The sequence below is a fragment of the Bufo bufo genome, chromosome 6 (genome assembly GCF_905171765.1).
Source record: "Bufo bufo chromosome 6, aBufBuf1.1, whole genome shotgun sequence".
NCBI classification, from domain to species: domain Eukaryota; kingdom Metazoa; phylum Chordata; class Amphibia; order Anura; family Bufonidae; genus Bufo; species Bufo bufo.
The window spans coordinates 258,958,761-258,983,973 of NC_053394.1; the positions used below are offsets into that span (position 1 = coordinate 258,958,761).

General features: G+C 43.0%; 1 protein-coding gene across 1 annotated transcript in view; it reads left to right on the plus strand.

Annotated features, from left to right (window-relative positions):
• The window catches only part of LOC121005082 (cGMP-dependent protein kinase 2-like), a 318,727-nt gene extending 307,705 nt beyond the window's left edge, over window positions 1–11,022 (plus strand). Inside the window, exons 17-19 of the mRNA XM_040437617.1 lie at window positions 1,433–1,495; window positions 8,321–8,387; window positions 10,115–11,022. Of these exons, the coding sequence (XP_040293551.1) occupies window positions 1,433–1,495; window positions 8,321–8,387; window positions 10,115–10,210 (226 nt within the window). The 3' untranslated portion in view covers window positions 10,211–11,022. The remainder of the gene's footprint in view (window positions 1–1,432; window positions 1,496–8,320; window positions 8,388–10,114) is intronic.
• The last annotated feature ends 14,191 nt before the right edge of the window (window positions 11,023–25,213 follow it).

Sequence of the window (25,213 nt, forward strand, 5' to 3'; positions counted from 1 at the left end):
TATGGCAAAGACAAGAGAAATAACTGCTATCCAAAGGAACATATAGTATATCTCATATCTATCTCCAGTTTAAGCATAGAGAAGACAGCATGATAGTTTTTAGCAGATTGGGTTGAGTCAAGAAATACACTTTCCATTGGAAATTATCACCTGTTTCAACAGAAACATAGATTGCTTACTGTAAGAGCATTGAGATTATAGAACTCTTTGCCGCAAGATGTTGATTGATTGAACACATTTGAGGCTATTTTTATTGCCAATTCCAGGCATATTTGCCAATTAGCGGCAGGATCTCTACTGAACCCCATAATAGTCAATAAGGTCTGGGGGGCAGCAGTATCCATCAAGTTGTTTCAGCATAGAACAGGACAGACGGAGATGTGAAACAAGCCTGGGCCTGGAGACTTTTCTTCAAAGTAATGTTACAAGTGATGGGTACTAGACTTCTGGAGAAGGGGCAAGGATTTATTCTGATTGCCAGATTTGGGGAACATTGCTAAATATCGGCTCATCATACCATAACAAGTATGGATTTACATAGATTTTACATGTAATTTGGGTAAACAGAGTCTTCCTGGGACAGCATATGGATATCAGATTGGTGGGGTTTGTCTCTCAGCGCCTATGCCAATCAGGTGTTTGAAAGGGCTACGGTTATCAATGGGACCATTTTTAACAGCCACTTAGATTCCACATTCCGTTTGGCATGCCGGCATTGAATTACATTATGGATTCTGTGAGAATGGAATCCATTACGTAATTCACTTAAACCCCGAACCTGCCAAAAGGCAGGTTCGCTGAACTTTAGTCACCATGTGATCACACTAGGAGTACGCGGTGTGTTATCACGCTCCGCACAGGTCCTTCGGCAGTTTCAATCAAGAGAGGAGCGGACTGCATCTGCGCGAGCAAGTGGATGAGGTGAGTATTTTTTGTTTTTTCCCATTCTTTCTAAGACAACTCCAGCTGCCATTTTTGGAAAATGATTTGTGACGACACATTCGGCTTTGTTTAGAATCAAATTTTTCCTAAAATACTTAGTTTCGCTCAACACTAGATATGGTGCTCATGCAAGCACTTTATGGCCTCTTCATTGTTTCCCTTAGCCTGTCTTTCTGTACTATGTATATGTAGTAATAGTGTAGTGCAAGGTAGTGCAGCTTCATCTAGTTCACTTGAATAGGATGAAACTGAAATACCCTACACCACCACTACTGAGTAGATAATGTGCAAGTAGATAGGCCATGGTATACATCGAATAGGCTGCAGAACTCGCACAAGCATCATAGGCCCTTTATATAATTGATCAGCTCCTTCAAGCAGTTTATATTGATGGCCAATCCTAAGGATATGCCATCATCATGCTGATCCCCCAAAAACTTTTAATTATATGCATTTTCTAATGTCTAAATCGGTGTTCTTTTAATTGTAGGATAAACCCTGCAGAAAGACTTGGGAATCGTAAAAATGGCATCAGTGACATAAGGAAACACAAGTAAGTATAACTGTACACTGTATTTACTACTATTATACTCATCCATTTGGGTCACCTTATAAGGAGGGTAAAGGTCGTATGTTTATGGTTATAATTAGGATAATCTTATAATCTGCTTCTTTGCATGGATGTCAAGGTTCTACTGTAAATGTGAGCTACAATCAGCAAGAATAGATACAATTGACAAGAACTCAGTAGGTTGGCTTCTAAAACCCCCTTGTGATCACCAGTTATAGCCAGGAGTCTTGGCTCCATCCTTAAAGGGGTTCTCCTGGAATTAAGAAAATGAAAATATTAAAATATTACTTCATTATAAATATATTCCCAAATACCTTTATTTATAATGGCTTGTTTTGTCTGGGGAGCAATTATTAGGAGAAACAAGATGGCCGCTGTCCTATTAGTACACACAAAACATGTCCTAATCACACAGGAGAACAAGTTACTTCACAACACTGAGATAAAGAGCTGCCTCACCCTACTTAAAGTATTTGTCCAGCTTTCAACCCACCGGACCTGTGGAGGAAAGCATATATACCTGCATCTCACTGCGTGGTTTCAGGTTCCTTTTGGTTTGTCATGCTCTGATTTTCTGCTTGTCACCTTTTGGAGTGCTGCTTGGGGGACATGTCACTGCTGCAGCTAGTCATTCGCTGCAGCACCACACATGACCCAGTCCACTATGGAAGTTGACAAACAGGAGACTGGAGCATGCCAAATTGAAAGAGCAGAAACTGAGCGTAAGGGAGCAGGTAAGTATGCTTCACAGGTCTTGAAGGAGAGGGGGGGCTGCCCTAAAGAGTCTGAAAGTGGGACAGCTCCTTTAAGAGGTTCAGGTGATGTTTTAATACTTTTTTTAAGGTAGAAAAGTACATGGTTATATATGAAGCTCAGCCAGTGTGACCAACTGACTTCAAAAGTAAATTATTTAGTAAATAGAGTCCACTTGTTTGTAATTTATTCTCAGCATAACTACAGCTGGTCTGTGAAGGCCTCAGAGGTTTGTTAGAAAGCATTAGTGATCAAACAGCATCACGAAAACCAACGAACTCATCAAGACAGGTCAGGGATAAATTTGGGGAGAAGTGTAAAGAAGGGTTAGTTTATAAAAAAAAATATTCCAAGCTCTGAACATCTCACATCTCACAGGCACTGTTTAATCCATCATCCAAAAATGGAAGCAGCTGCAACTGCAAACCTACCAAGACATGGCTATCCATCTAAACTGATAGCTGAGGCAAGGAGAGCACTAATTAGAGAAGCAGCCAAGAGGCCCATGGTCACTTTGTATAAGCTGCAGAGATCCACAGCTCAGGTGGGAGAATCTGTCCACAGGAGACCTATTGTCGAAATATGACTGCAATGTAGCATGCACACACAAGGAAAGCGTAGCCCTAAAACTCCCCAGACCCACTATCCCTGCTACTTGCACAGTCACCCCATATGGTGACCCCACAACTGGCCTACATTCCCTACACTACGTATGTGAGGGAGCGACAAACAAACAGGGTATAAACAAAGAGACACAATTACAGTAGTCGTACGGTACCAGGGTGAAAAGCCAGTCGGTCAACAAAGTCCCAAAAACACTGGAAGTGCAGCGTCCCACTATGTGTGTGTGGGCACTTCTTAAATGCACTTTTTACCTTGTCAACAGTATTATGTTGTATTGTATGACTTTGTATTTATGTATCTGCAAAATCCCTGTTACCAGGCAGATTAGGTGTAATTTATACATCCCACCACTAGATGGGGAGGAGATCTGAGTTCAGATCATAGCAGATGGGAAAATGTAGTCAGAGAAGAGAGCAGATCTGAGGAGGTCAGATCAGATTAGTGGGAGAAAATGTAGAGTGAAGACTCCATGACACAGATTAGTGAGTGGAGCCAACTTCGCTATGAGGCTGTACTAAGATGTGAGGCGCAGAAGAGCGTTTTCCTTCTGTGGCCGGACTATAGACTTGCATCCCTGACCAGTAGGAGAAGAGTTTGCCTCCCTGGAATAGAAACAAGCTTCCTAAGGAATCATTGGTGATAAGAGCCATTATTGAGGGCCACAGACACCTTTGCATGGTGGAGGATTTATAGCTTCTGGCAGCCACACCATACTTCTGAGAGACAGTTGAGTTTTCCTGTCCAAATGTTCAGCTTGTAGGGAAAGACAAGGAATAGGACCCAGCACATCAATAGGAACAAGGTACACCTAACCCACTACTCCAAACTAAAAGCTGAACAGCCTAGAGACAGTGGATTTGCAGAATCAACTCTGTACCATCAAGAGACTGCATTTTTGTACTGCTGCAACCAAAGTCATCAACAGTAAAAGTTGTGAGTTGCATCTTACCACTGTCTACCTCATTATTACCACTATTGGTTGTACCACCATTAACGGTACTGGCGTCACGACAAAAACCATCAAGAGCCTCAGCCACAACAAGCACCCTAAGCACCCATAACATCAAGGGCACCTTAACCACCATCTAGGCTGATGCTTCCCTACCACAGAGCGTGCCCCGGAGGATTTCGTGCTGTCCACCTCAACACTGTGCTGCCAGCCAAGGGAGGCTTTCTGCTAACCATGAGTAAACTGATGAACTGTGTGTTATCATTTGGCCCCTCATCGGTCCACCGTGCACCTCACGTGTTGCCCCTGCGCTACTGGCTGGCTGCAGAAGCAAATGAGAGCCAGACACAGAAGTAAAAAACCTGGAGAGCAATACATGACCAAATCACCAAAAGCCAGAAAATGTAGTCATATAGCAGTGACAGCCGAGCCAGACTTATAGAGAGCTGGGAATGATCTACAGCTGGCTTCCCTACACACCGGGTGGAGCTGTGAGCTGAACAAACTTATGCCCTAATGCTCATATGTGCTCCTTCATTGGCCCCAAGCTGAGAGGGCTGCATCACAATGTTGTTTCCCCTGGCAACCGGACGCCGCTGCTGCATTGAGGCAGCACCGGCCAGGGGAACTGTGACAACTATTAGTTGTGTACTCCACAAATCTGGCCTTTGTGTAGGAGTGGCAAGAAGAAAGCCATTTTTGAAGTTCCGTTTACAGTTTGCCGCAAGCCATGTATGGGACAAAGCAAACATGTGGAAGGAAGTTCTCTGGTCAGATAAGACCAAAGTTGAACTTTTTGGTCTAAATGCTATGTGTGGCAGAAAACTAACAATGCACATCACCCTGAACACACTATCCCGACAGTGAAACATAGTGGTGGCAGCATCATGCTGAGGGGATGCTTTTCTTCAGCAGGGACAGGGAAGCTGTTCAGAGTTGATGGGGAGGTGGATGGAACTAAATACAGGGCAATCCTGGACGAAAACCTGGAAGAGGCAGCAAAAGACTTGAGACTGGGGCAGAAGTTTGCCTCCAGCTGGAGAACAGCCCTAAACATACAGCCAGAGCTACAATGGAATGGTTTAGATCGAAGAATATTCTTGTGTTAAGATGGCCCAGTCAAAGTCCAGACCTAAATTCCATTGAGAATCTGTGGCAAGACTTGAAAATTGCTCTCCGTCCAATCTGACTGAGCTTGACATATTTTGCAGCTGTAATTCCAGCGAAAGGTAGTTCTACAAAGAATTGACTCAGGGCGCTGAATACAAATCCACACCACAGTTTTCAGATTTTTATTAATTAAAAATGTTGAAAACCATGTATCATTATTTTTTTTCACTTCACACATACAGTACTTGCTACTTTGTGTTGGTCAATCACATAAAATCCCAATAAAATACATTTAGGTTTGTAGGTGTAACGTGAAAAAATTTGGAAAAGTTCAAGGGGTATAAATACTTTTCCAAGGCACTATAAATTGAGATTTAAAAAATCATTTACAAACTATGGCTTTGTAAGGATTCAGCCTCAATAAAGTTTTCTCAATTAGAGACCTAAATAATTTATGTAGTTTTCCCTATTCTACCATTCTAATAATGTAATGGATTTCTGTCTTCAAGAAAGTAAGATTTGGTGGGAACAAACCACTATTTTCAGCATCATTGCGGAATAGCAGTTTTCTATGCGCAATATTGTCAGTTATTTAGTTGATTGATCTGTATGCAACCTAATAATTCAACCTATGAAATGACTATAGTTTGGTGACTAGATAGTCTGAATTGTTTTTAGCAATTTAATGTAGTCTTTGTCCCATTGACAGACTATAGGTAATATGGATTTTCTTAGCAGCAATATATTTATTTTAGAGGAATACATCAAATGATTGTATGCAAACATGACAGTAGATAAATTAAATTCTTTTTAAAGGGGTTTTCTGGAAATTAACTATTGATGACAAATCGTTTTATTATGGAAGTCTATATCCCGGGTCCTTCACCGATCAGCTGTTTGAAGGAACCGCAAACCCTTGTCCAAGGGGTGCAGGCTCTTCATAGTATGCCAAGCACAGTGCCATACTTTGTATAGTGGCTGTGCTTGGTATTATGGCTCAATCAATCAATCTCATTCACAGGAATGGGACTGAGCTGCGCAAAAGCCATGTGTCACGAGTAGGAGGTCCCAGGAGAGACCACCGCATCGTCAAGCAATAAACAAATTGAAATCAGGTACAGACACACAAGAGTTTATTGCACAAACAAAAACCAGGGAAGGCAGCACAGACAAAACATGAGCTCTATGTACCACTGTCTAGTAATACTCCAGAGGGGCGTGACTAAGCAACTCCTGGTATTCACTAGGGCCCCAGATGGTAGGGTTAGGCTTTGCAGCAGGAAGTTGCCAGGGTCCACTCCGGAGCGTGAACTAGACAGTGACAGCAGGAACGAATGGACAACAGGTACCAGAAGGTACCGACAGCACATAGGCATACATAACATAGACAGGCAAATACAAACAGGGCAACTAATAACACAAGCAGGAATACATAGCAAGGAAACAGGAGTGACAATGAGCAGAGAAGGACTTGCTCCACCAATAGTAAACTGCATGGCCTTGCGCATGGCACTCTGCTGCAAAGAAAGGTGCAGCAAGGACTTGCTGAACAGAGACATGAATACACACAAGGTAACTAAAACATAACTGGCAGAACAGATAACAGAAACACAGGAAAGAGGACATCAAAGAGGACGGGAATGAACAAGTAGGAAACCCACAGAGCACAGACAGACAGACACGGATCCCATGGGTCAGCAGCATGGGAGAGGGAGTACAAACCAGGAGCAGGACAAGACAACACACACCAGGAGAGCTGACACAGAACTGAGGAAACCTCAGCCTTAGGCCTCTTTCACACTACAGTATGTCCATTTCAGTGTTTTGCGTTCCGTTTTTCACGGATCCGTTGTCCCGTTTTTGGGTTCCGTTGTGTCTCCGTTTCTGTTCCGTTTTTCCGTTCCGTTTTTCCGTATGCCATATACAGTATACAGTAATTACATAGAGAAAATTGGGCGGGGCATAACATTTTCAATAGATGGTTCAGCAAAAAACGGAACGGAAACGGAAGACATACGGATGCATTTCTGTATGTGTTCAGTTTTTTTTGCGGACCCATTGACTTGCATTGAGCCACGGACCGTGATTTGCGGACAAACATAGGACATGTTCTATCTTTTCACGGCACGGAAAAACGGAAATACGGAAACGGAATGCATACGGAACACATTCCGTTTTTTTGCGGACCCATTGAAATGAATGGTTCCGTATACGGACCGTATACGGACCGCAAAAAACGGACCGCAAAACGGAAAAAAAAAACGGTAGTGTGAAAGAGGCCTTATATACAGGTTCCATGGGTGCAGCAGAGAAGCCACACCCATGGAGCAGACAGAGGATTAACTCCTAATAGGCACACAGGGGAGTTAACCCATAAGGAATCAAAGAACACACAGAAACGGAGCTGCAGCGAGAGCATAGACAGAAGGTCACAGCCAGAGGTAACGACTGTGACACCATGTGACTGATCAACGTGACATCATGGCTCATGGAAGGTGCATAAAACTCACCTGAATGTGCAGCCCCTTCTAACAGCTGATCAGCGGGGATGCCAGGAGTTGAACCCCCCACTAATTAGATATTGATGACATCCTAAGAACCCTTCTGAAGTATAAATATTGCAATAATTATTTTTTTAATATTACTAATACATGTGAATGACTATAGGTAATTGCAATGTTATTTATCCAGCTGCATTTTATTCATTTTATATCTAAGGCAAACTAGGAATGATGTGCCAATGGTATTTCTAATAGATTTTGTATATTGTCAGTCTGTTTTGTGTTTTGTTTGTTTTTTGTCAAAAAAAATGTTTTTTTTACAATATCTTATATCACTTATCCATTCCCACACCCTTATGTTCACCTTCCCAACCAATTTTCTGTATTTTAAGTGCATCTGACATGAAAAATGAAGCAACTTTGCAAATTCATTTAATTATCAATTTCCATTTGTTTTGTGTCTATAGCTCATTAACAGATCTATATGTTTCCATGGAGGCAGACAACAAACTAACCTACCTTGTGTAGTCTGTTCTGCAGGCATATTCATTTCCATCTGTCCTCTACTGTTTGCTTACCTTATCAAATGTTAGTATATTGGTAAGAATTAGGAGGCAATGGATGACAATTAGCCTGCAGAATAATACTAGGTAGAGTTTATTTATTGTTACCATGTCATTTTTTAATTAAGATGGTTTGCAAAATTGCATAATTTTTTTTTTATTATTGAAGATGCACTGGACGATAGAATAAAAAAATGGTTCCGAAGATGAACGGTTAACTTGAGGATGAGCTTAATGAAATGAAAAGCAAATTAATGAATTTTGCAGTGTATAATGTATAATTGCAATAATGTCTTATTATTTACAGATGGTTCCAAGGATTTAACTGGGAAGGACTACGTAACCGTAAACTACTGTCACCACTGAAAAGAGAGGTGGGTCTATATGTTATGACAAATTATGTATAAAATAATATAAAACTGCTACAAATTTAAAAAGCTTATGTGCTACTCTTGCTAATTCAAAGGCCATAGAAAGGAGTGGTGATTGTAGAGATATGTATGACATGAAATGTAGACATTATTTTCTAATTCAAAAAACATAAAAGAATATGCTGCATTGCAAATAGAATATGAATTTATTCCTAAACTAAAATCAATTCCTAAGCTGGTGCCAAATTAAATTTACACAAAACAACTTATTTTTCATTTTCCTAATATATTTAGAGGGAAAATAAGCCGTTTTATTGATGCTTCAGTCATGGCATCTGTGTTCTTTGTGGTGTAATTAGTTTATTTCTAATTGAACACAAAGTCCAACCAATGCTGATGCATCTGTCTACTGACCTTTTATTGCTCTCTGGACTATTGGGAAACCTCTTATTCTTGATGTGATCTCTGATAATAATCATAACATTAATATGAGCCTGTGGTCTGCCTAGTAGTTCTCAAATATGAATATGACCATATTACCATCATGAGTGCATTATGGAAAGGTCATGTAGAATTGGAAACTACAATGGATCTTCCTTTTGCATCCAGTGGTGGATTAGCGCTAACTTTCCCTGTGTTTTTTCTCTTAAAGTTGTTGGCCCATCTCAGACATTGAAGGTCTATCACTAGGATATAGCATCAATGTCAAATACTGTAGGTGTAGGTCCCACATCTGGGAACCACTCATCTCCAGATCAGGGCTCCGAAATGAAGGAGTGCACATTGAGCATGTGTGAATGATGAAGCAGATGTGCACGCACAGCTCGCTCCATTCACTTCTGTGGGAGCTTCGAAAACAGATGAGCATGCTTGCATGTATCAGTCATCTATCAGATATTTATGGCATATCCTGTAGATATATCATGCATGTCTAAGATGGGAATATCTCTTTATGTCTATTCTACATTCCTATGATGAAGCCAATCTTTTTGTCATGAAGGAATGCCTTCAAAACATTTTCCCATGGATAAAAGTCACAAACTTTTCACATTTCACGTATTATTTAATGTTGAGCCAATTTAACCACATTGTGCATTGCACTTGCCTCAGCATGATCAGAGATATTCAGTGTGAGGGCAGAGAAAGCATTAAATAGCCCAGACTTGTGTCATGTAGTTTGTTATATATTTACCATCCCGAAGTTAGGTGGATCTCGGCTGCTTAGGAAACCCAGTCATGTGATACTCTTCTTATGAAAATCCTGTTTCCACCAATGTCACATCCTTTACTAGGATTCTGGCTTAGGCTATGGACATCACTTCTGCTGTGGAAGGGGCCAGAGCTATTCCACTCCCTGGCACGTATGCTGATTAAGTGGATTCAGTAGTTTGTCCATATGCCAGGGAAAGTAATCCCATCCACAGCCCAGAATAGCATACTGGTAAAGGACCTGATGTATGTAGGTCATGTGACCAGGTTCCCAAGCAGACGATCTACGCAACTTGAGGATAGCAAGTGTATTGCAAACTTTCTTCAACCTAAAAGTTATATGTAAGTAAAGTTGATTTGTGGGACCCCCTCACCGAGTTCTGGAAAAACCCTTAGACAGAGTAGCAAACTAATCCTCTGATTTGGCTTCCAGGTCTAATATTTTCTGCTGTAACTTTCAGTATATAGGTCTTCGAAGACCATTATCCATGCATCACTAATGTTTGTCCTTATTCTACTAGATAAAGGGAATCACAGATCACAGCTATTTTGACAATTTTCTCCCTGAAGCTGAAGATCCACCAGATGAGCTATCAGGATGGGACAAAAACTTCTGATAATATAGATATTATTCTATGGATTGTCGAACGCTACAGCACGGCTTGTACAACAATCATGTTTAGGAAACTCCCGAAGGAAAATATGAAGAACAAAATGAAAAAAAAACAAACAGATGAAGCATTGATAGTGCACAGTACTTACTATGAACACACTAAATATAATATAGGAAGACTCTTTTAGAAAGGCTGCCCTATGATGCTTGGAGGAATGGCAGCCATTTTGTGATGTTGTGTAAAACATTTTCTCAGGAGTGCTTTTCTTTGCACTTGTAGAAACAATTTAGGATAAATTAAGCAGTGCTTAATAGTTTTGCTGCTCTATGTTTTCCCTCTGTTAAGAGTGCCCATGACCTTTCTGAATGTATGTGAGGCATCTACAACAAGTGACACAACCTTTTTCATTAGGTTGCCTCTGCTAATTATTTTGCTTTTCCATGAAAAGGAAAACGTACGGTTGATGTAAGAACATAATATAATGGAGGGGGTTCTTTGTAATAGTTGAAATTTCATGAGATGTTCCAGGTTGGCAAGATAAGGAAATCAACACATTAAAGGCAAAGCTTAAGAAGTTAACCTTGAGATTTAAACCATCAGACCTAATCACTAGGTGTCACACATGTCATCACTTCCGCATTGTTTTGAGATACTAAAGTACCTGAACACTTTTTCAAAATAAGGTGCAAATGTTTCTGAATGTGTATTTTCTTTTAATGGTTGATAAAAGGGCACAGAGCTTTTAGAATAGAACATTGTGAATAGTGATGGACGAACATTGGCCGGGAAGATTCGCGTTCGCGCGTTCGCGATCAAATGTTCGCGAACCGCGCGTTCGCAGCGGGCCCCATTCACCAGCAAACACTTACTAGAAGTACACAAATAGTCCCACAACATGGACAGTGATATACCAGAAGAGGATCATTGGCAAAAATCAGGGGCCATTTTTATGCGTCTTAAAGGGAAACTCTCAAAAATGTGCCCTGCTGGAGCCTAGAAATTTTTTATTTTCTATCGGTTTAATGTATACAAATGTGCAGCATTCCACGTTTTTGTATCCTGCAGAGTCCATTAAAAAAATGCATACATTAACGTATTTTTTTTTTCTACCATGGAACTGTATGGTGAACGGACACCACTGTACGGCATCAGTCTGAGGCATCTGTTAACGTATACATTTTTGGTATGCATTAAATGGGTGGCAAAAATTGCATGTGAACCCAGCTCTAGTGTCAGAATAAGCACCAGTACACAGCAGAGCACCGTGGCGGAGAGGGGAGGCAGCTATGTACTGACAGAGCACTACCTGGTCCTGGTGGTAAGGAATGAGGACTGTGTTTCCCAAGGATCATTTTCTACTGGGAAATACAGGGCACAGTATAATACACTAGAATCTATATAATATAAAGATATTAGCCCTACCCCCGAATAATAATACAATTAGGTGGTCATTTATTATATCGAAATACGTCTATGTTAGGCGTATTTCTGACACAGATTGCGGCGCAAAGGTCCTTAGCACCGCAATCTGCATATTTTTCCCGCTCATGCCAGGTCTTAAAAAGAATGGCGTGGGCAGGGAAAGGGATACAGTTATGGCCATCCAGATATTGGATACCACCGCCATACATTGACCGAATAACACCTCTGTACAGTGACTGGATAGCACCACCATACCGTGACCGGATAAAAGGGTATAAGAGGGCACAGTACAGGGAATGACTAGGGGCACTGCACAGGGTGTGTTAAGAGGGCAAAATGCACAAAATGCAGGGTATAAGGGGGCACAGTAAGGAGTGAGGGGCACAGTACAGGGTGGGGCACAGTCACATGACCCTGTGACATTAGAAGGTCCTTATGGTGAATGCGGTTCATACGTCACCATAATGAGAGGCAGAGGAGTGAGAAAGGGGTGTGATTATGTGGCTAGAGATAAAAAAATTTAACTGTCGTCCAGTATAGGCCCCAAAAATTAGGCAATAGGCATTCACCTGACAGCAAAGAACTTTGGATTCTGTGGCTGGAAGTACATTAGGCGGTAACAGGATAAATATGTAACTGTCGGCCAGCACAGGCCCCAAAAATTAGCCAATAGGCATTCACCTGACAGCACAGAACTTTGGATTCTGTGGCTGGAGGTGCATTAGGCAATCACAGGATAAATATGTAACTGTCGGCCAGTACAGGCCCCAAAAATTAGGCATTCACCTGACATAAAAGGCCTTTTATGCCCCTGTATATACATAAGGCAAGGACCATTTTTTGTTCTGGGTGGTGACGGATATGTGTGGGCTGGCATGAGGAAATTCAATTACACGTGGTCATCACAGATGTTGAATTCCTCCGAGATCCATGCCTCATTCATTTTTAAAAATGTGAGGTAGTCCACACTGTCGTGAGCCAGGTGAGTGCGCTTATCGGTCACGATCTCCCCTGCTGCGCTGTACGCCCTTTCGGACAGCTCTGGCCACAGGTCAAGCCTGTACACCCAGTAGTCAAGGGGTTCCTCGCTTTTCAGAGCATCCACATCAGACGTTAACCCTATGTAGTCGGACACCTGTCGGTCTAGGCGTGCCCTGAGGCTGGATCCGGAGGGCGGCTGTCGATGGGTTGTTTGCAAGAATGATCTCATACCCGAAGTGACCAACACATCTTCAAATTGCCCTCTTTTTGCAGGCACAGTAGGATTGGTACCAGCACCTGTTTCGCTGTGGGTGGAAATTCCTCTGCCAGTGCCCGCAACAGCAGAATGCAGTATCTCTCGCAGCAAGGCCTGGAAATGCTGCATTCTGACAGCCCTCTGTGATGGTGGTAACATGTCCGCCATTTTGTGTTTGTACCGGGGGTCTAAGTATGTTGCCACCCAGTACAGTATGGGGGTCCCTCTTCAAACAATGGAGCATGAAGGCTCCCATTTGCACCAAATTGGAAGTTGTAGAGCGCCCTGGCTCCAGCTCATTGCCCAACAGAATGTCGACCTCAGTCTGCTCCCCCCATCCATAGACAACACCAGGGATCCCCGAAAAGTTTAAACACTGCTCTTCTTGCTCCTCCTCCCCCCAACCACCATCCTCCTCTGACTCCTCTTCAGACTCCTGCTGACTTGACTCAGATGGAGTAGCCCCCCCCCCCCCCCCCCCCCCGGAATTCATTCAGCATTGCGACTTCCTCATCTTCAAGCTCCTGCTCCTCGACGGCTTGATCAATGACACGACGCAATGCACGCTCCAGAAAGAAGGCGTAAGGTACGATGTCACTGATGGCGCCCTGGCTGTGACTGACCAGTTTGGTGGTCTCATCAAATGGCCGCAGAAGTCTACATGCATCGCGCATGAGCAGCTACTGGCGCAGTGAAAAAAAACAAGCTCCCTAGAACCTGTCCTGCTGCAGAGTTCGTACAGGTAGTCGTTAATGGCATGTTTCTGCTGGAGCAGCCTATCAAGCATATACAAGATGGAGTTCCAGTGCAGATTGGCACCGTTGTCCCACACTACTTTACCAACTGTCAAATTGAGCAGGGTTTGCCACTGATCGGCCTGTGACCGCAGAGCTTAAAGGAGTGCAGGACCGGTGTGGTTTGGCTTCCATGCACAACTGTCGCAGCACAGCATAGCAATGTCTCACCTGGCAAATCGAATAGGTTCTGGGGAGCTTGGGTGGTGCAGCGGAAGAGGCGTTAGCAGTGGAAAAGATGGAGTTAGCCGATGAGGAGACAGAGGATGGAGTAGGAGGAGGAGAAGAAGAGGCAGGCCTGCATGCAATCCGTGGTGGTAACACCAAATCCACACGGGTGCCTCGGGTTACATGCTTGATGACTGTCAGAAGGTTCTCCCAGTGGGCAGTAAAAGTTATGTACTTTCTCTGCCCGTGTTTGCTAGTAGAGATGGCCTTGCGGTTCGCCCGGCGGTCGTTTCGTGGCAAACTTTGCTCGTTCGCGGTTTGCTGAATGGGCGAACATATCGCGATGTCCGCCGCCACCATATTCTTTTACATTGTGAAGAACTTTGACCCATGACACGTCCATCATGTGGTACAGGACAGCCAATTGAGACGTTTCAGCACATGGACATACCCCCTACCTTATAAATAAACCTGATCTGGCCACCATTTTACATTCAGTCTTTTGCCAGTGTAGGGAGAGGTTGCTGTGTGGAGCAGGGACAGACTGTTAGGTACACCAAATGCTAGCTAATTTAATAGGGCCACAAAAGTCCTTTTAAGGACTGGTATAGATGTGTTATCGATAGGTGTGACTTAATGAGGGGTGTAATATACTTATAATATACTTTCTAACATAGAAAGTATATTATAGTGCATTTGTATTGTGCAGCAGTTGTGTGCAGTTCTGCTGCGATACTGCAGCTACACAGAGTGCCAAACGCTATTGGAGCAAATAATTTCTACTGGTGTGATATACAGTTGCACCCCAAAAAAAACTGATTGAAGCAGGGGTGTTATATACCAAAAATATACTTTCTATATAGTGCATTTGGGTAGTGCAGCATTGGTTTGCGGTTTTGCTGCGTTACCTCAGCTAGAGATAGGGACAAACGACATTGGAACAAATAATTTCTACTAGTATGATATACCAGTTGCCCCCCAAAAAAACGGATTGAAGCAGGGGTATTATATACCAATTATATACTTTCTATATAGTATGGTTGGGTAGTGCAGCATTTGTTTGCGGTATAGCTGCGTTAGCTCAGCTACAGATAGTGACAAACGACATTCGAATAAATAATTTCTGCTGGTGTGAAATACCAGTTGCCCCCTAAAAAAACTGATTGAAGCAGGGGTGTGATATACCAAAAATATACTTTCTTTATAGTGAATTTGGGTAGTGCAGCATTTGTTTGCGGCTTAGCTGTGTTACCTCAGCTACACAGTGACAAACGCCATTGAAACAAATAATTTCTACTGGTGTGATATACCAGTTGCCCCCCCAAAAAAACTGATTGAAGCAGGGGTGTTATATACCAATTATATACTTATATAGTACTTAAATTGTATATTATAAGTATATCACACCCCTCTATATCACACCTATCGATGAAAAACCTATACCAGTCCTTAAAAGGACTTTTGTGGCCCTATTAGCTAGCATTTGGTGTCCTTAACTGTCCCTGCTCCAAAATGCAACCTCTCCCTACACTGGCAAAAAACAGAATGTAAAATGGCTGACAGATCAGGTTCTGTTATAGGGTTGGGGGTGTGTCCATGTGCAGAAATGTCTCAATTGGCTGTCCTGTCCCTCCTAATGGATGTGTCATGGGTAAAAGTTTGGCGCTATGTAAAGAAATATGGCGCGTGCGAATATCGCCATATGTTTGCATGTTCGTCGAATCACGAACGAGCAAATTTTGCCGCGAAACGATCGCTGGGCAAATCGCAAGACCATCTCTAATTGCTAATATAAAGATTTGGAAACTTCAGAAGTAAGTTTCTGCTCAAAATTTATATATATTAAAGGGGTTGTCCCATGGTAAACGCTTATCCCTAATCTACAGGAGAAAAGATATAAAAGCTCGGCCCATCCATTCCATTCAGAAAGGGGAACACCGGACCTCCATTCATGTAATTGACAGGGGCCCTAGCAGACAAATCCCCATTGATCAGACATTTATCCCTTATTGTGAAGACAAGGGATAAGTGTTTGTCATGGGACAAGCCCTTTGTTCACTGACACTTTACATTTCTTTCATACCTTTACAGATATTATGAAGTCCATCAGCTTTATTCATTTATTTATTGCATTGTATACATATTTATCCAAATTTTTTAGCAAACTGGCCCACATACAGTCAGGTCCATAAATATTGGGACATCAACACAATTCTAATATTTTTGGCTCTATACACCACCACAATGGATTTGCAGTGAAACGAACAAGATGTGCTTTAACTGCAGATTGTCAGCTTTAATTTGAGGGTATTTACATCCTAATCAGGTGAACGGTGTAGGAATTACAATAGTTTTCATATGGGCCTCCCACTTGTTGAGGGACCAAAAGTAATGGGACAATCGGCTTCTCAGCTGTTCCATGGCCAGGTGTGTGTTATCCCAATTACAATGAGCAGATAAAAGGGCCAGAGTTCATTTCAAGTGTGCTATTTGCATTTGGAATCTGTTGCTGTCAAGTCTCAAGATGAGATCCAAAGAGCTGTCACTATCAATGAAGCAAGCCATCATTAGGCTGAAAAAAACAAAACAAACCCATCAGAGAGATAGCAAAAACATTAGGCATGGCCAAAACAACTGTTTGGAACATTCTTAAAAAGAAGGAATGCACCGGTGAGCTCAGCAACACCAAAAGACCCGGAAGACCACGGAAAATAACTGTGGTGGATGACTGAATAATTCTTTCCCTGGTGAAGAAAACACCCTTCACAACAGTTGACCAGATCAAGAACACTCTCCAGGAGGTAGGTGTATGTGTGTCAAAGTCAAAAATCAAGAGAAGACTTCACCAGAGTGAATACAGAGGGTTGACCACAAGATGTAAACCATTGGTGAGCCTCAAAAACAGGAAGGCCAGATTACAGTTTGCCAAACGACATCTAAAAAAGCCTTTACAGTTCTGGAACAACATTCTATGGACAGATGAGACTAAAATCAACTTGTGCCAGAGTGATGGGAAGAGAAGAGTATGGAGAAGGAAAGGAACTGCTCATGATCCTAAGCATACCACCTCATCAGTGAAGCATGGTGGTGGTAGTGTCATGGCGTGGGCATGTATGGCTGCCAATAGAACTGGTTTTCTTGTATTTATTGATGATGTGACTGCTGACAAAAGCAGCAGGATGAATTCTGAAGTGTTTCGGGAAATATTATCTTCTCATATTCGGCCAAATGCTTCAGAACTCATTGGACGGCTCTTCACAGTGCAGATGGAAAATGACCCAAAGCATACTGCAAAAGCAACCAAAGAGTTTAATGGAAAGAAGTGGAATGTTATGCAATGGCCAAGTCAATCACCTGACCTGAATCCGATTGAGCATGCATTTCACTTGCTGAAGACTAAACTGAAGGGAAAATGCCTCAAGAACAAGCAGGAACTGAAGACAGTTGCAGTAGAGGCCTGGCAGAGCATCACAAGGGATGAAACCCAGCGTCTGGTGATGTCTATGTGTTCCAGACTTCAGGCTGTAATTGACTGCAAAGGATTTGCAACCAAGTATTAAAAAGTGAAAGTTTGATTTATGATTATTATTCTGTCCCATTACTTTTGGTCCCTAAACAAGTGGGAGGCACATATGCAAACTGTTGTAATTCCTACACCTTTCACCTGATTTGGATGTAAATACCCTCAAATTAAAGCTGACAGTCTGCAGTTAAAGCACATCTTGTTCGTTTCATTTCAAATCCATTGTGGTGGTATATAGAGGCAAAAAATTTTTAATTGTGTCGATGTCCCAATATTTATGGACCTGACTGTATATCAATAATGGTTTATTCTTTGTCATTCATATTCTTTTAGACAAATTTATCAATTGTCACACATCATTTGTTTAAATTGTTGCACATTTTTTTGCATATTTTTTGGAAAAGATGTGATGCTTTTTTGTTTAGGTTTTCTGCTTACATTTTATGCTGGTGGGATGTAGTTTTTTTTGTGTGCAAATTTAATAAATTTAATAGGTTATAAATATGGCAAAAAAGCTACTTCTGCTATAACCATTCTCACTAACATAAATCATTCACTGAATCATCATTCACTATAAATGCATCCTAAAAGTGTCACATGAAAAGGAATTTATGTGGGATATTACTTTTACCAGCAGTTCTAGGAAATTTGTGTCCAGTCCAGATGTTTGCAACCCCTTTCCAGCCTGAAATGTACTATTACATCACTACAGGTATCTAGTTGGCCTGAATAATGTAATGGTACAGCACAGTGGCATTGGCATGGACTTTAAAGGGGTTTTCTGGTAACAAATATTTTTAAAATTTCCTACAGCATGACCACTGAAAAAGAAGATTCATATTCACCTGTTTCACACAGTTCCAATTCTCGCTGCTGCCTCCACTCTCTCCATCTTCTATGTTCAGCTGTCAATCGGCATGGTCACATGCACTGCTCCAGCCAATGACTGGCTTCTGCGGTGATGTGGCCCCAAACAGCATGTCACTGCTGAAGCCAATCATGGTTGGTGCATATAACCATGCCCATGCAGCGCCGAATGTAAACAGTGCTGGGACCGGAAGATGGAGAGAGAAAACCGAAGCAACATGTAGCAGGTAAGTAGGAATTGTATGTTTAGGGGCCATGCTGTGGGAACTTGTTAAAACATCTTTTTTTACCAGAAAAGCCCTTTAAGAGCTATGGTTGTGCCATCACTTGATATTACTATCAGGATCAGAGAGAACTCTTATCCCAGCAGTTTAACTCATGAAACGTTATGGTCAATAGTGACTACAGCATTTGAGCTCCTAGACAGTGTGATGGGGTTTGCTCTGTCCCCCAGTTGGGACCCCTTTGATGGATCAGGGGGACACAATGCCATGTTACAGAATTTTTTACATTCTGCCTCTAGCAGGATATAATAGAATGCTAATAAAACTGTATGCTCACATGTTCTAGTCGTCTTAGGGGACTAAAGTTTTCCAAAATAATAAATAAATAAATAAAATTCAAAATTTTATATAAACATAGTTGGTATCATATCTGTCCAAAATATTGCAAAATAATGTTGTTTATCATGGGCAGTAAATGCCATAGACGTCCCCACTGCAAAATTTCCCAAAAATAAAAATAATTATAATAAAAGGCCACATATATCCAAAAATTAGACAAAAGCTAGAGTCCTAAAAAAATTAAAAATAAATCACACAAACTATATAATGTGGTATTAAGATCATAAAATTAACATGTTATTTTTACCTAAGAGTGAACACTGTAAAAATGAAACTATAAAAACAGTGGCTGATTTGCAGTGTTTTTTACACCGTCAACCCAAATAAGTTATAAAAAGAATTATACCATACATTAGTGCATTGTGATTTATTTTTATTTTTTGAAGATAAGTTGTTATTAAAATACAACTTATGTTCAAAAAATAAAAATAAATCCTTCATATAGTACAGCAACAGAAAAATTTATGGCTTTTGAAATGTGGGGATGAAAAAATGAAAAAAAAAATTTGCAGCGTCCTTGCCCTTAATAATCGCTAATATTTATTTTTATTAGAGGTGGGATGACGAATCCGTCAAATCCACGAATCCCTCAAATTTTGCTGGATTCATGGGATTCGTGGACTGGAATCCCGATGTAATTTACGAAATTCGAATCCGAATAATCCCGTCGCAACGTCACGTCCCCGCGCCTCCCGAGACTCCTGCTATTTCCCTACCCGTGAACTGTGTTGACGAATACTTTGTTAAAAAAGTAAGGACTCTTTATTTTTTCATATTAAAAGAATATAGAATTTGGATCACTTTGTTTCATACACCGTTCACACAATTCTTATGTACAGGATTCGTAGGATTCGAGATTCGGAAGATTCAATATATTCGAGAACCTTTTCGGATTTGGAAAAATTGGATTCGGCCCACCTTTACTTTTTATGAAGTTCATTAAAGGTCTGAGGCTAGGCGGCACTCTTTTTATAGTGTTGTCTTAGCCTAGACCAGGGGTACTCAACTAGTTTTATTAAAGGTCCACATACCTGGGTCTGCAGTCAGGTGAAGGTCCGAGCTGAACGCCAACAGTAAAGATGCCATGCGATCATGTGATCCATGCGCGTGGGACGCTCTGACGTTATAGTGGAGCGCCCCGGGTAAGTCCCAGAATTAGTAATGGCCACATTAGTGCCCCAGTAAGAATAATGCCCCCAGTAAGAATAATGTCCCCATTAGTGCCCCCATTCTCTGCTTTTGCAAAAAAAATAAAGAATTAGCATTCACCTGGCTGCGGTGAACATTCGCTGCTGACTGCAAGCTCAGGACCGGTGCTCCAACGTGGTGACGTCTTGTAGGTCCTGTCCTGAGCTTCTAGTCAGCAGGGAGTGTTCTCCAGTGTCAGCAAATGGAGGTACCGTAATTTTATTTATTTTTTTACTAGCACAAGTAGCGGTGGAGGTAAAGGCTGTACTAATGGGCGTTCTATGATGGAAGTGCTCATTAGTAAGGGTACTTTCACACTTGCAGCAGGACGGATACGACAGGCTGCTCACCCTGTCAGATCCATCTTGCCACTACTTCGCCGTGCCGCTGCTCTGTGCCCATCGACTATAATGGGGATGAGGGCAGAGCTACGGCGCAGCACGGTGAGAGGCCGCCAGACAAAGTACTACATGTCCGACTTTTTCGCCTGGCGGCCTCACGCCGTGCACTGCCATGCTGCGCCGTAGCTCCACTCCCGCTATAGTCAATGGGGAGTGGCAGCCCGTCCTGCCGCAAGTGTGAAAGTACCCTAACAGTCCTTACAGGAAAATTCTGGCACCGGCAAGGGAACTAAAATACCAGCCTTGCTGGTGAACTACTGGCCGGGTGGCAACCCAAGCCACAGAACAGACATATGATAGTTTTGTTCCGCATCAAATTCCCATTATTGGGGGATTGGATGCGGCCCCTTAATCACAATGGGGCCACAAGAGATGCAGACAGCACACTGTGTGCTGTCTGCATCTTTTTCCACTCCATTGAAACTAAGGGGTCCGCATGCAATGCCCCAATAATGGGAATTTGATGCGGAACAAAACTATCATGGTTTGATGGGGCTTAATCACTTTATTTAATCAGATTACCTTTAATTTTAAAGAAGATGGCCCAGGAGAGATGGGAACACGACACTGACTGGAGTCCTTTCCTGCAGTCAGTGACGTGTTCCCGCCTCTCTGTAGCCCTCTCCACGCCCCCCTTCCTTCCCAAATGTGACATTTATTTCATTGGTGGCAGTGGTGATGTCCCTCCCTCTCCAGCAGCACGTAAGTGTCCTTTGGAGCTTGAAGCTCCCTTACCTGCCGCTGCTGCAGGGGAGGAGGGACCTGTGAGCGCACTGAGGGAGAAAGCGCTGGTGCCTGCATGTGGAGGGAGCCGTCTCTCACTGCGCCCCTGGGGCAGGAAGAAGTGCGCCGGTAAGCTCCTCCTCCTGCACGTACCAGAGTGTGCAGGAGAGGAGGAGCGCTACATGTGGAGGGAGCCCTGTCTCACTGCGCCCCTGGGGCAGGAGGAAGTGCGCCGGTAAGCTCCTCCTCCTGCACGTACCAGAGTGTGCAGGAGAGGAGGAGCGCTACATGTGCAGTGCTCCAGACAAAAAAAAAATGACCAGGAGCCATTGGCTCCTAAACTAATAAATTTAGGAGCCAAATTACAATTTATTAGTCGCCAAATTTAAAATGTATATAATTTAAAAAAAAAGGACTTTGAGAAGATGAGACGCAGGTCCCAGTAGTGAGCCAGCACTACATATAGGAAAAAACAGCACCACATGCCTCTCACATCCAGGGACATGTTCTGGGGGACAAGGTGACTAAAAATGGCGAATTGCGTGGTTTAGAGTTTGTTTTTTCTGTTACGGCCTTCACCGAGCGGGAATATTTTTTATTATTTTAATAGCTCACACTTTTTGGGACATGGCGATATGTAATAGGTTTATTCTTTGTTTGTAAATTTTATATGTAAAACTGAGAAGGGGGCCATTTAAACTTTTAGTATTTTGGTGTTTTTTTTTTTACTTTTTATTTAATAACCATTTCTTCCCTTAGGGACTAGAACCTGGATCTTTTCATCCCTTGTGCTATTCACCCTGATAGAGCTCTATCAGGGTGAATAGGAGCTCACACTCTCCCTGCTGCCCTGTGCTCTGTACACACAGCAGCAGGGAGCTGAACATGGCAGCCAGGGCTTCAGTAGTGTCCTGGCTGCCATGGTAACGATCTGAGCCCCAGCAGTGTAATCTGCCACTGCCACCACTGGAGGGGATGGGACCCTGTGGCCACCATATAACAATGAAGGGGGGGAAGGGGGGGGCGACGACTTGTGGCCAGTGATAATGGGGGGGGAGCACTGCGCCAACAATGAATGTAATTAAAAAGAGGACCTTTGGTGGGTCCAAAGAATATGAACTTAATAGCAGGCTGCATAGAGCGGCGCCCAGGGATCTAAGTGCACTTACTATTATTCCTGGGCGCCGCTCCGTTCGTCCTCTGTGGCCCCCGGTATTTTCAACATTCAGAGCAAGGAGGAGGAGACGCCAGTGTCTCTCCTTCTCCCTGACAGCAGCGCTGTCCAATCACAGCACAGAACTCAGAGCCAGGGAGAAAAAAAACCTCCCTGGCTCTGCGCTGTGATTGGACAGCGCTGCTGTCAGGGAGAAGGAGAGACACTGGCGTCTCCTCCTCCTTGCTCTGAATGCTGAAAATACCGGGGGCCACAGAGGACGAACGGAGCGGCGGCCAGGAATAATAGTAAGTGCACTTAGATCCCTGGGCGCCGCTCTATGCAGCCTGCTATTAAGTTCATATTCTTTGGACCCACCAAAGGTCCTCTTTAACTCCTTCATACAATTGTCTGCAGACCCGGCACCCGGCCTCAATAACAGGGCATGCGATCTGTGGCACCTGAGGGGTTAATTGCCGCGTATCGCATGCCCTGCGTTCCGGGTCTGTGATACCGCTGCCTATACTTATGTTTTACATTCATTGGTGGCGCAGTGGCGACAGCTCCTCCCCTCCTCCTCCCCTGCTATCTCCCCATTGGTGGTAGTGGTGGCCGCGTCACAGTGGAGAGGGAGGGACTCCTTCCTTCTCCACTGTGCTGTGCTACTGAAGGGAACTTAGGCTGCGCAGGATCGCGGCGGGACAGTGACACACAGTGTGCAGGAGAGGAGGAGCGCTCTGAAGGATGGCCGGGGTCCGGACAACTGGCGGCCGCGGTCCGTATTTGGACCGCGGTCCGCCAGTTGAGTACCCCTGGCCTAGACCAAGCCTACTCTAGTCTAGTCTAAGCAATAGATGGGTTTCCTGTGCAGGGAAGAGCAGAAGTTCAACTGTCTTATGGCAACTGGGCTCCTGCTGTAATGGCTCAGATCAGCGCAACCGCTGATCCCTGCCATTTAACCATTTATATTCCTCTAAGTGGTTTTAGATGGAGGGGCTCCATCTGTCACCTATTGACACCAGCGAGAATAAGTGGGGTGTCAATGTATTCATATGGTGGCTGAGGTCCAGTGAAGTCCCCCAAGTCTGCCTTCTGTGTATGGCTATTAGGCTGTGCCAGAGGTTCAGCATAATAGATTTACTGTTATTTTCCTACTGACAGCAAAATACAGTATATTGCACTATATAAGTTGTACAGTGGAAGCAATCAGAGTAAAGTCACCTTGTGGAACTTATACATGTAAGTGGTAAAATTAATGATTAAATAATGTTTTATAAAGAAAAAGGCAGAGCTTGTTAAGAGTTCATTTGTATCCCTTTCTTCTCCCAAGTAGTGGTCGCCTTAAATATAGCCCCTCCCTCAGTAGTGCCTCCTTACATATAGAACCCCCCAGTGTATAATGCACTAACCCCTCCCCCTAGTGCTCACAAACCAAAAAAACTAAATACTTAGCTCCCTCAGGATGCCTGCTATGCAGGCCTCTTCCGGCCTGCTGACCTAGATGCCTCCGTTATGGTACAGGTGGCCACGAACGACATTGCATCCCCCTGTGCCAGGTCTATGGTGGTGTGATGACATTGTCATGCACCTGTGACCCGGGGCAGGATGTCGCGATGATGTAATTGCAACAATCCTGCACCTTAGCAGGATCCTAGAGGCCTTCAGCCAATAAGGCTGAATGGCAGGGCACAGGAACCAATAGTTCCTGCTTCCGCCATTCAACGCCAGCACTCCCTGAAGACTATTACCAGATGGTCCACAGTCCATTGGTGGGGGACCATTGTTTTAGATGATTAGAGAGGTTTTCTGGGATTTTGATATTGATGGCCTTTCCTCTGGATAGATCATCAAAAACGCAGGCGCAGCTCAGTTACATTCAAGTGAAAGGGGCTGAGCTGCCATATGAAGCACAACTGTTATCCATTGGACGTTGCTGTGCTTGATAAGCTCCAAGGTGGCCGCAGCACTCACTAGAGCTCTAGTAAGTGCGGTGGCTTCCTCAAGCAGCTGATCGGGGGTGGGGGTGCCAGGTGTCAGACACCCTTCGATCTCATATTGATGACCTATCATAAGACCATTAATATGAAAATCCCACAGAACCCCTTTTAAGGCATAGAATAAGATCATCCAGCTATCATAGTTTTCCAACCTGGATAGGTCATTTTAAATAAGAGTAATTAGAAAGATCTGGTGTGGATATACAACCATACTACCAATAAAGAAACCTCTGTAGTCTTCACTTGTGGCATGGAGTTGTATGCACTTTATGACACTCATATATGCAGTCAGTATAACCACAGCACAAATGCATTGCAATTACTTACAATGAATAGATCTGAGTAGAGTCAAATTCTCATGGCAAGTATGCTTCCCAGCTTTTATCTTCTGGCTTAACGTTGTCAGGATTCCCTTTGCAATGATTTAGCCATTGATAAAGCTTCCACCTAGAAGGAGAAAGTATCTCCTCTTTGGCATCAAATACAGCAGGAAATCTGTAACCACTGTAGAATAAACGGTAATTCATGACTTCACTACTATATAAAAGTGGCTGTATTACTCTTCCTTGTGCAGAAGGTGAATAAGAGCGCCACTGTGCAGTGAAAAGGTCAAATGGACCCTGGTCTCTATATTCTTGGGCTTGGTTGGTTTCCAGAGGTCAGAACTCCACCTATTAGAATGTAAGGAGTCTCCTGGCAATATTTTTATAACATTCTAAGATGAAAATACATTGTACACAGGGAAACCCCTTATAAAATCTGTATCATTAGCTGAGGATAAAAATGTTCGACCTCAACAATTGTAAAAAAATGCAATATGGACTATATGGACTACAGTCTACTCATTTACGGATATGAATTTGTATTCTATTTTGTCTCTTTTGTTGTTAATTTAACTTTTGCCTAACTA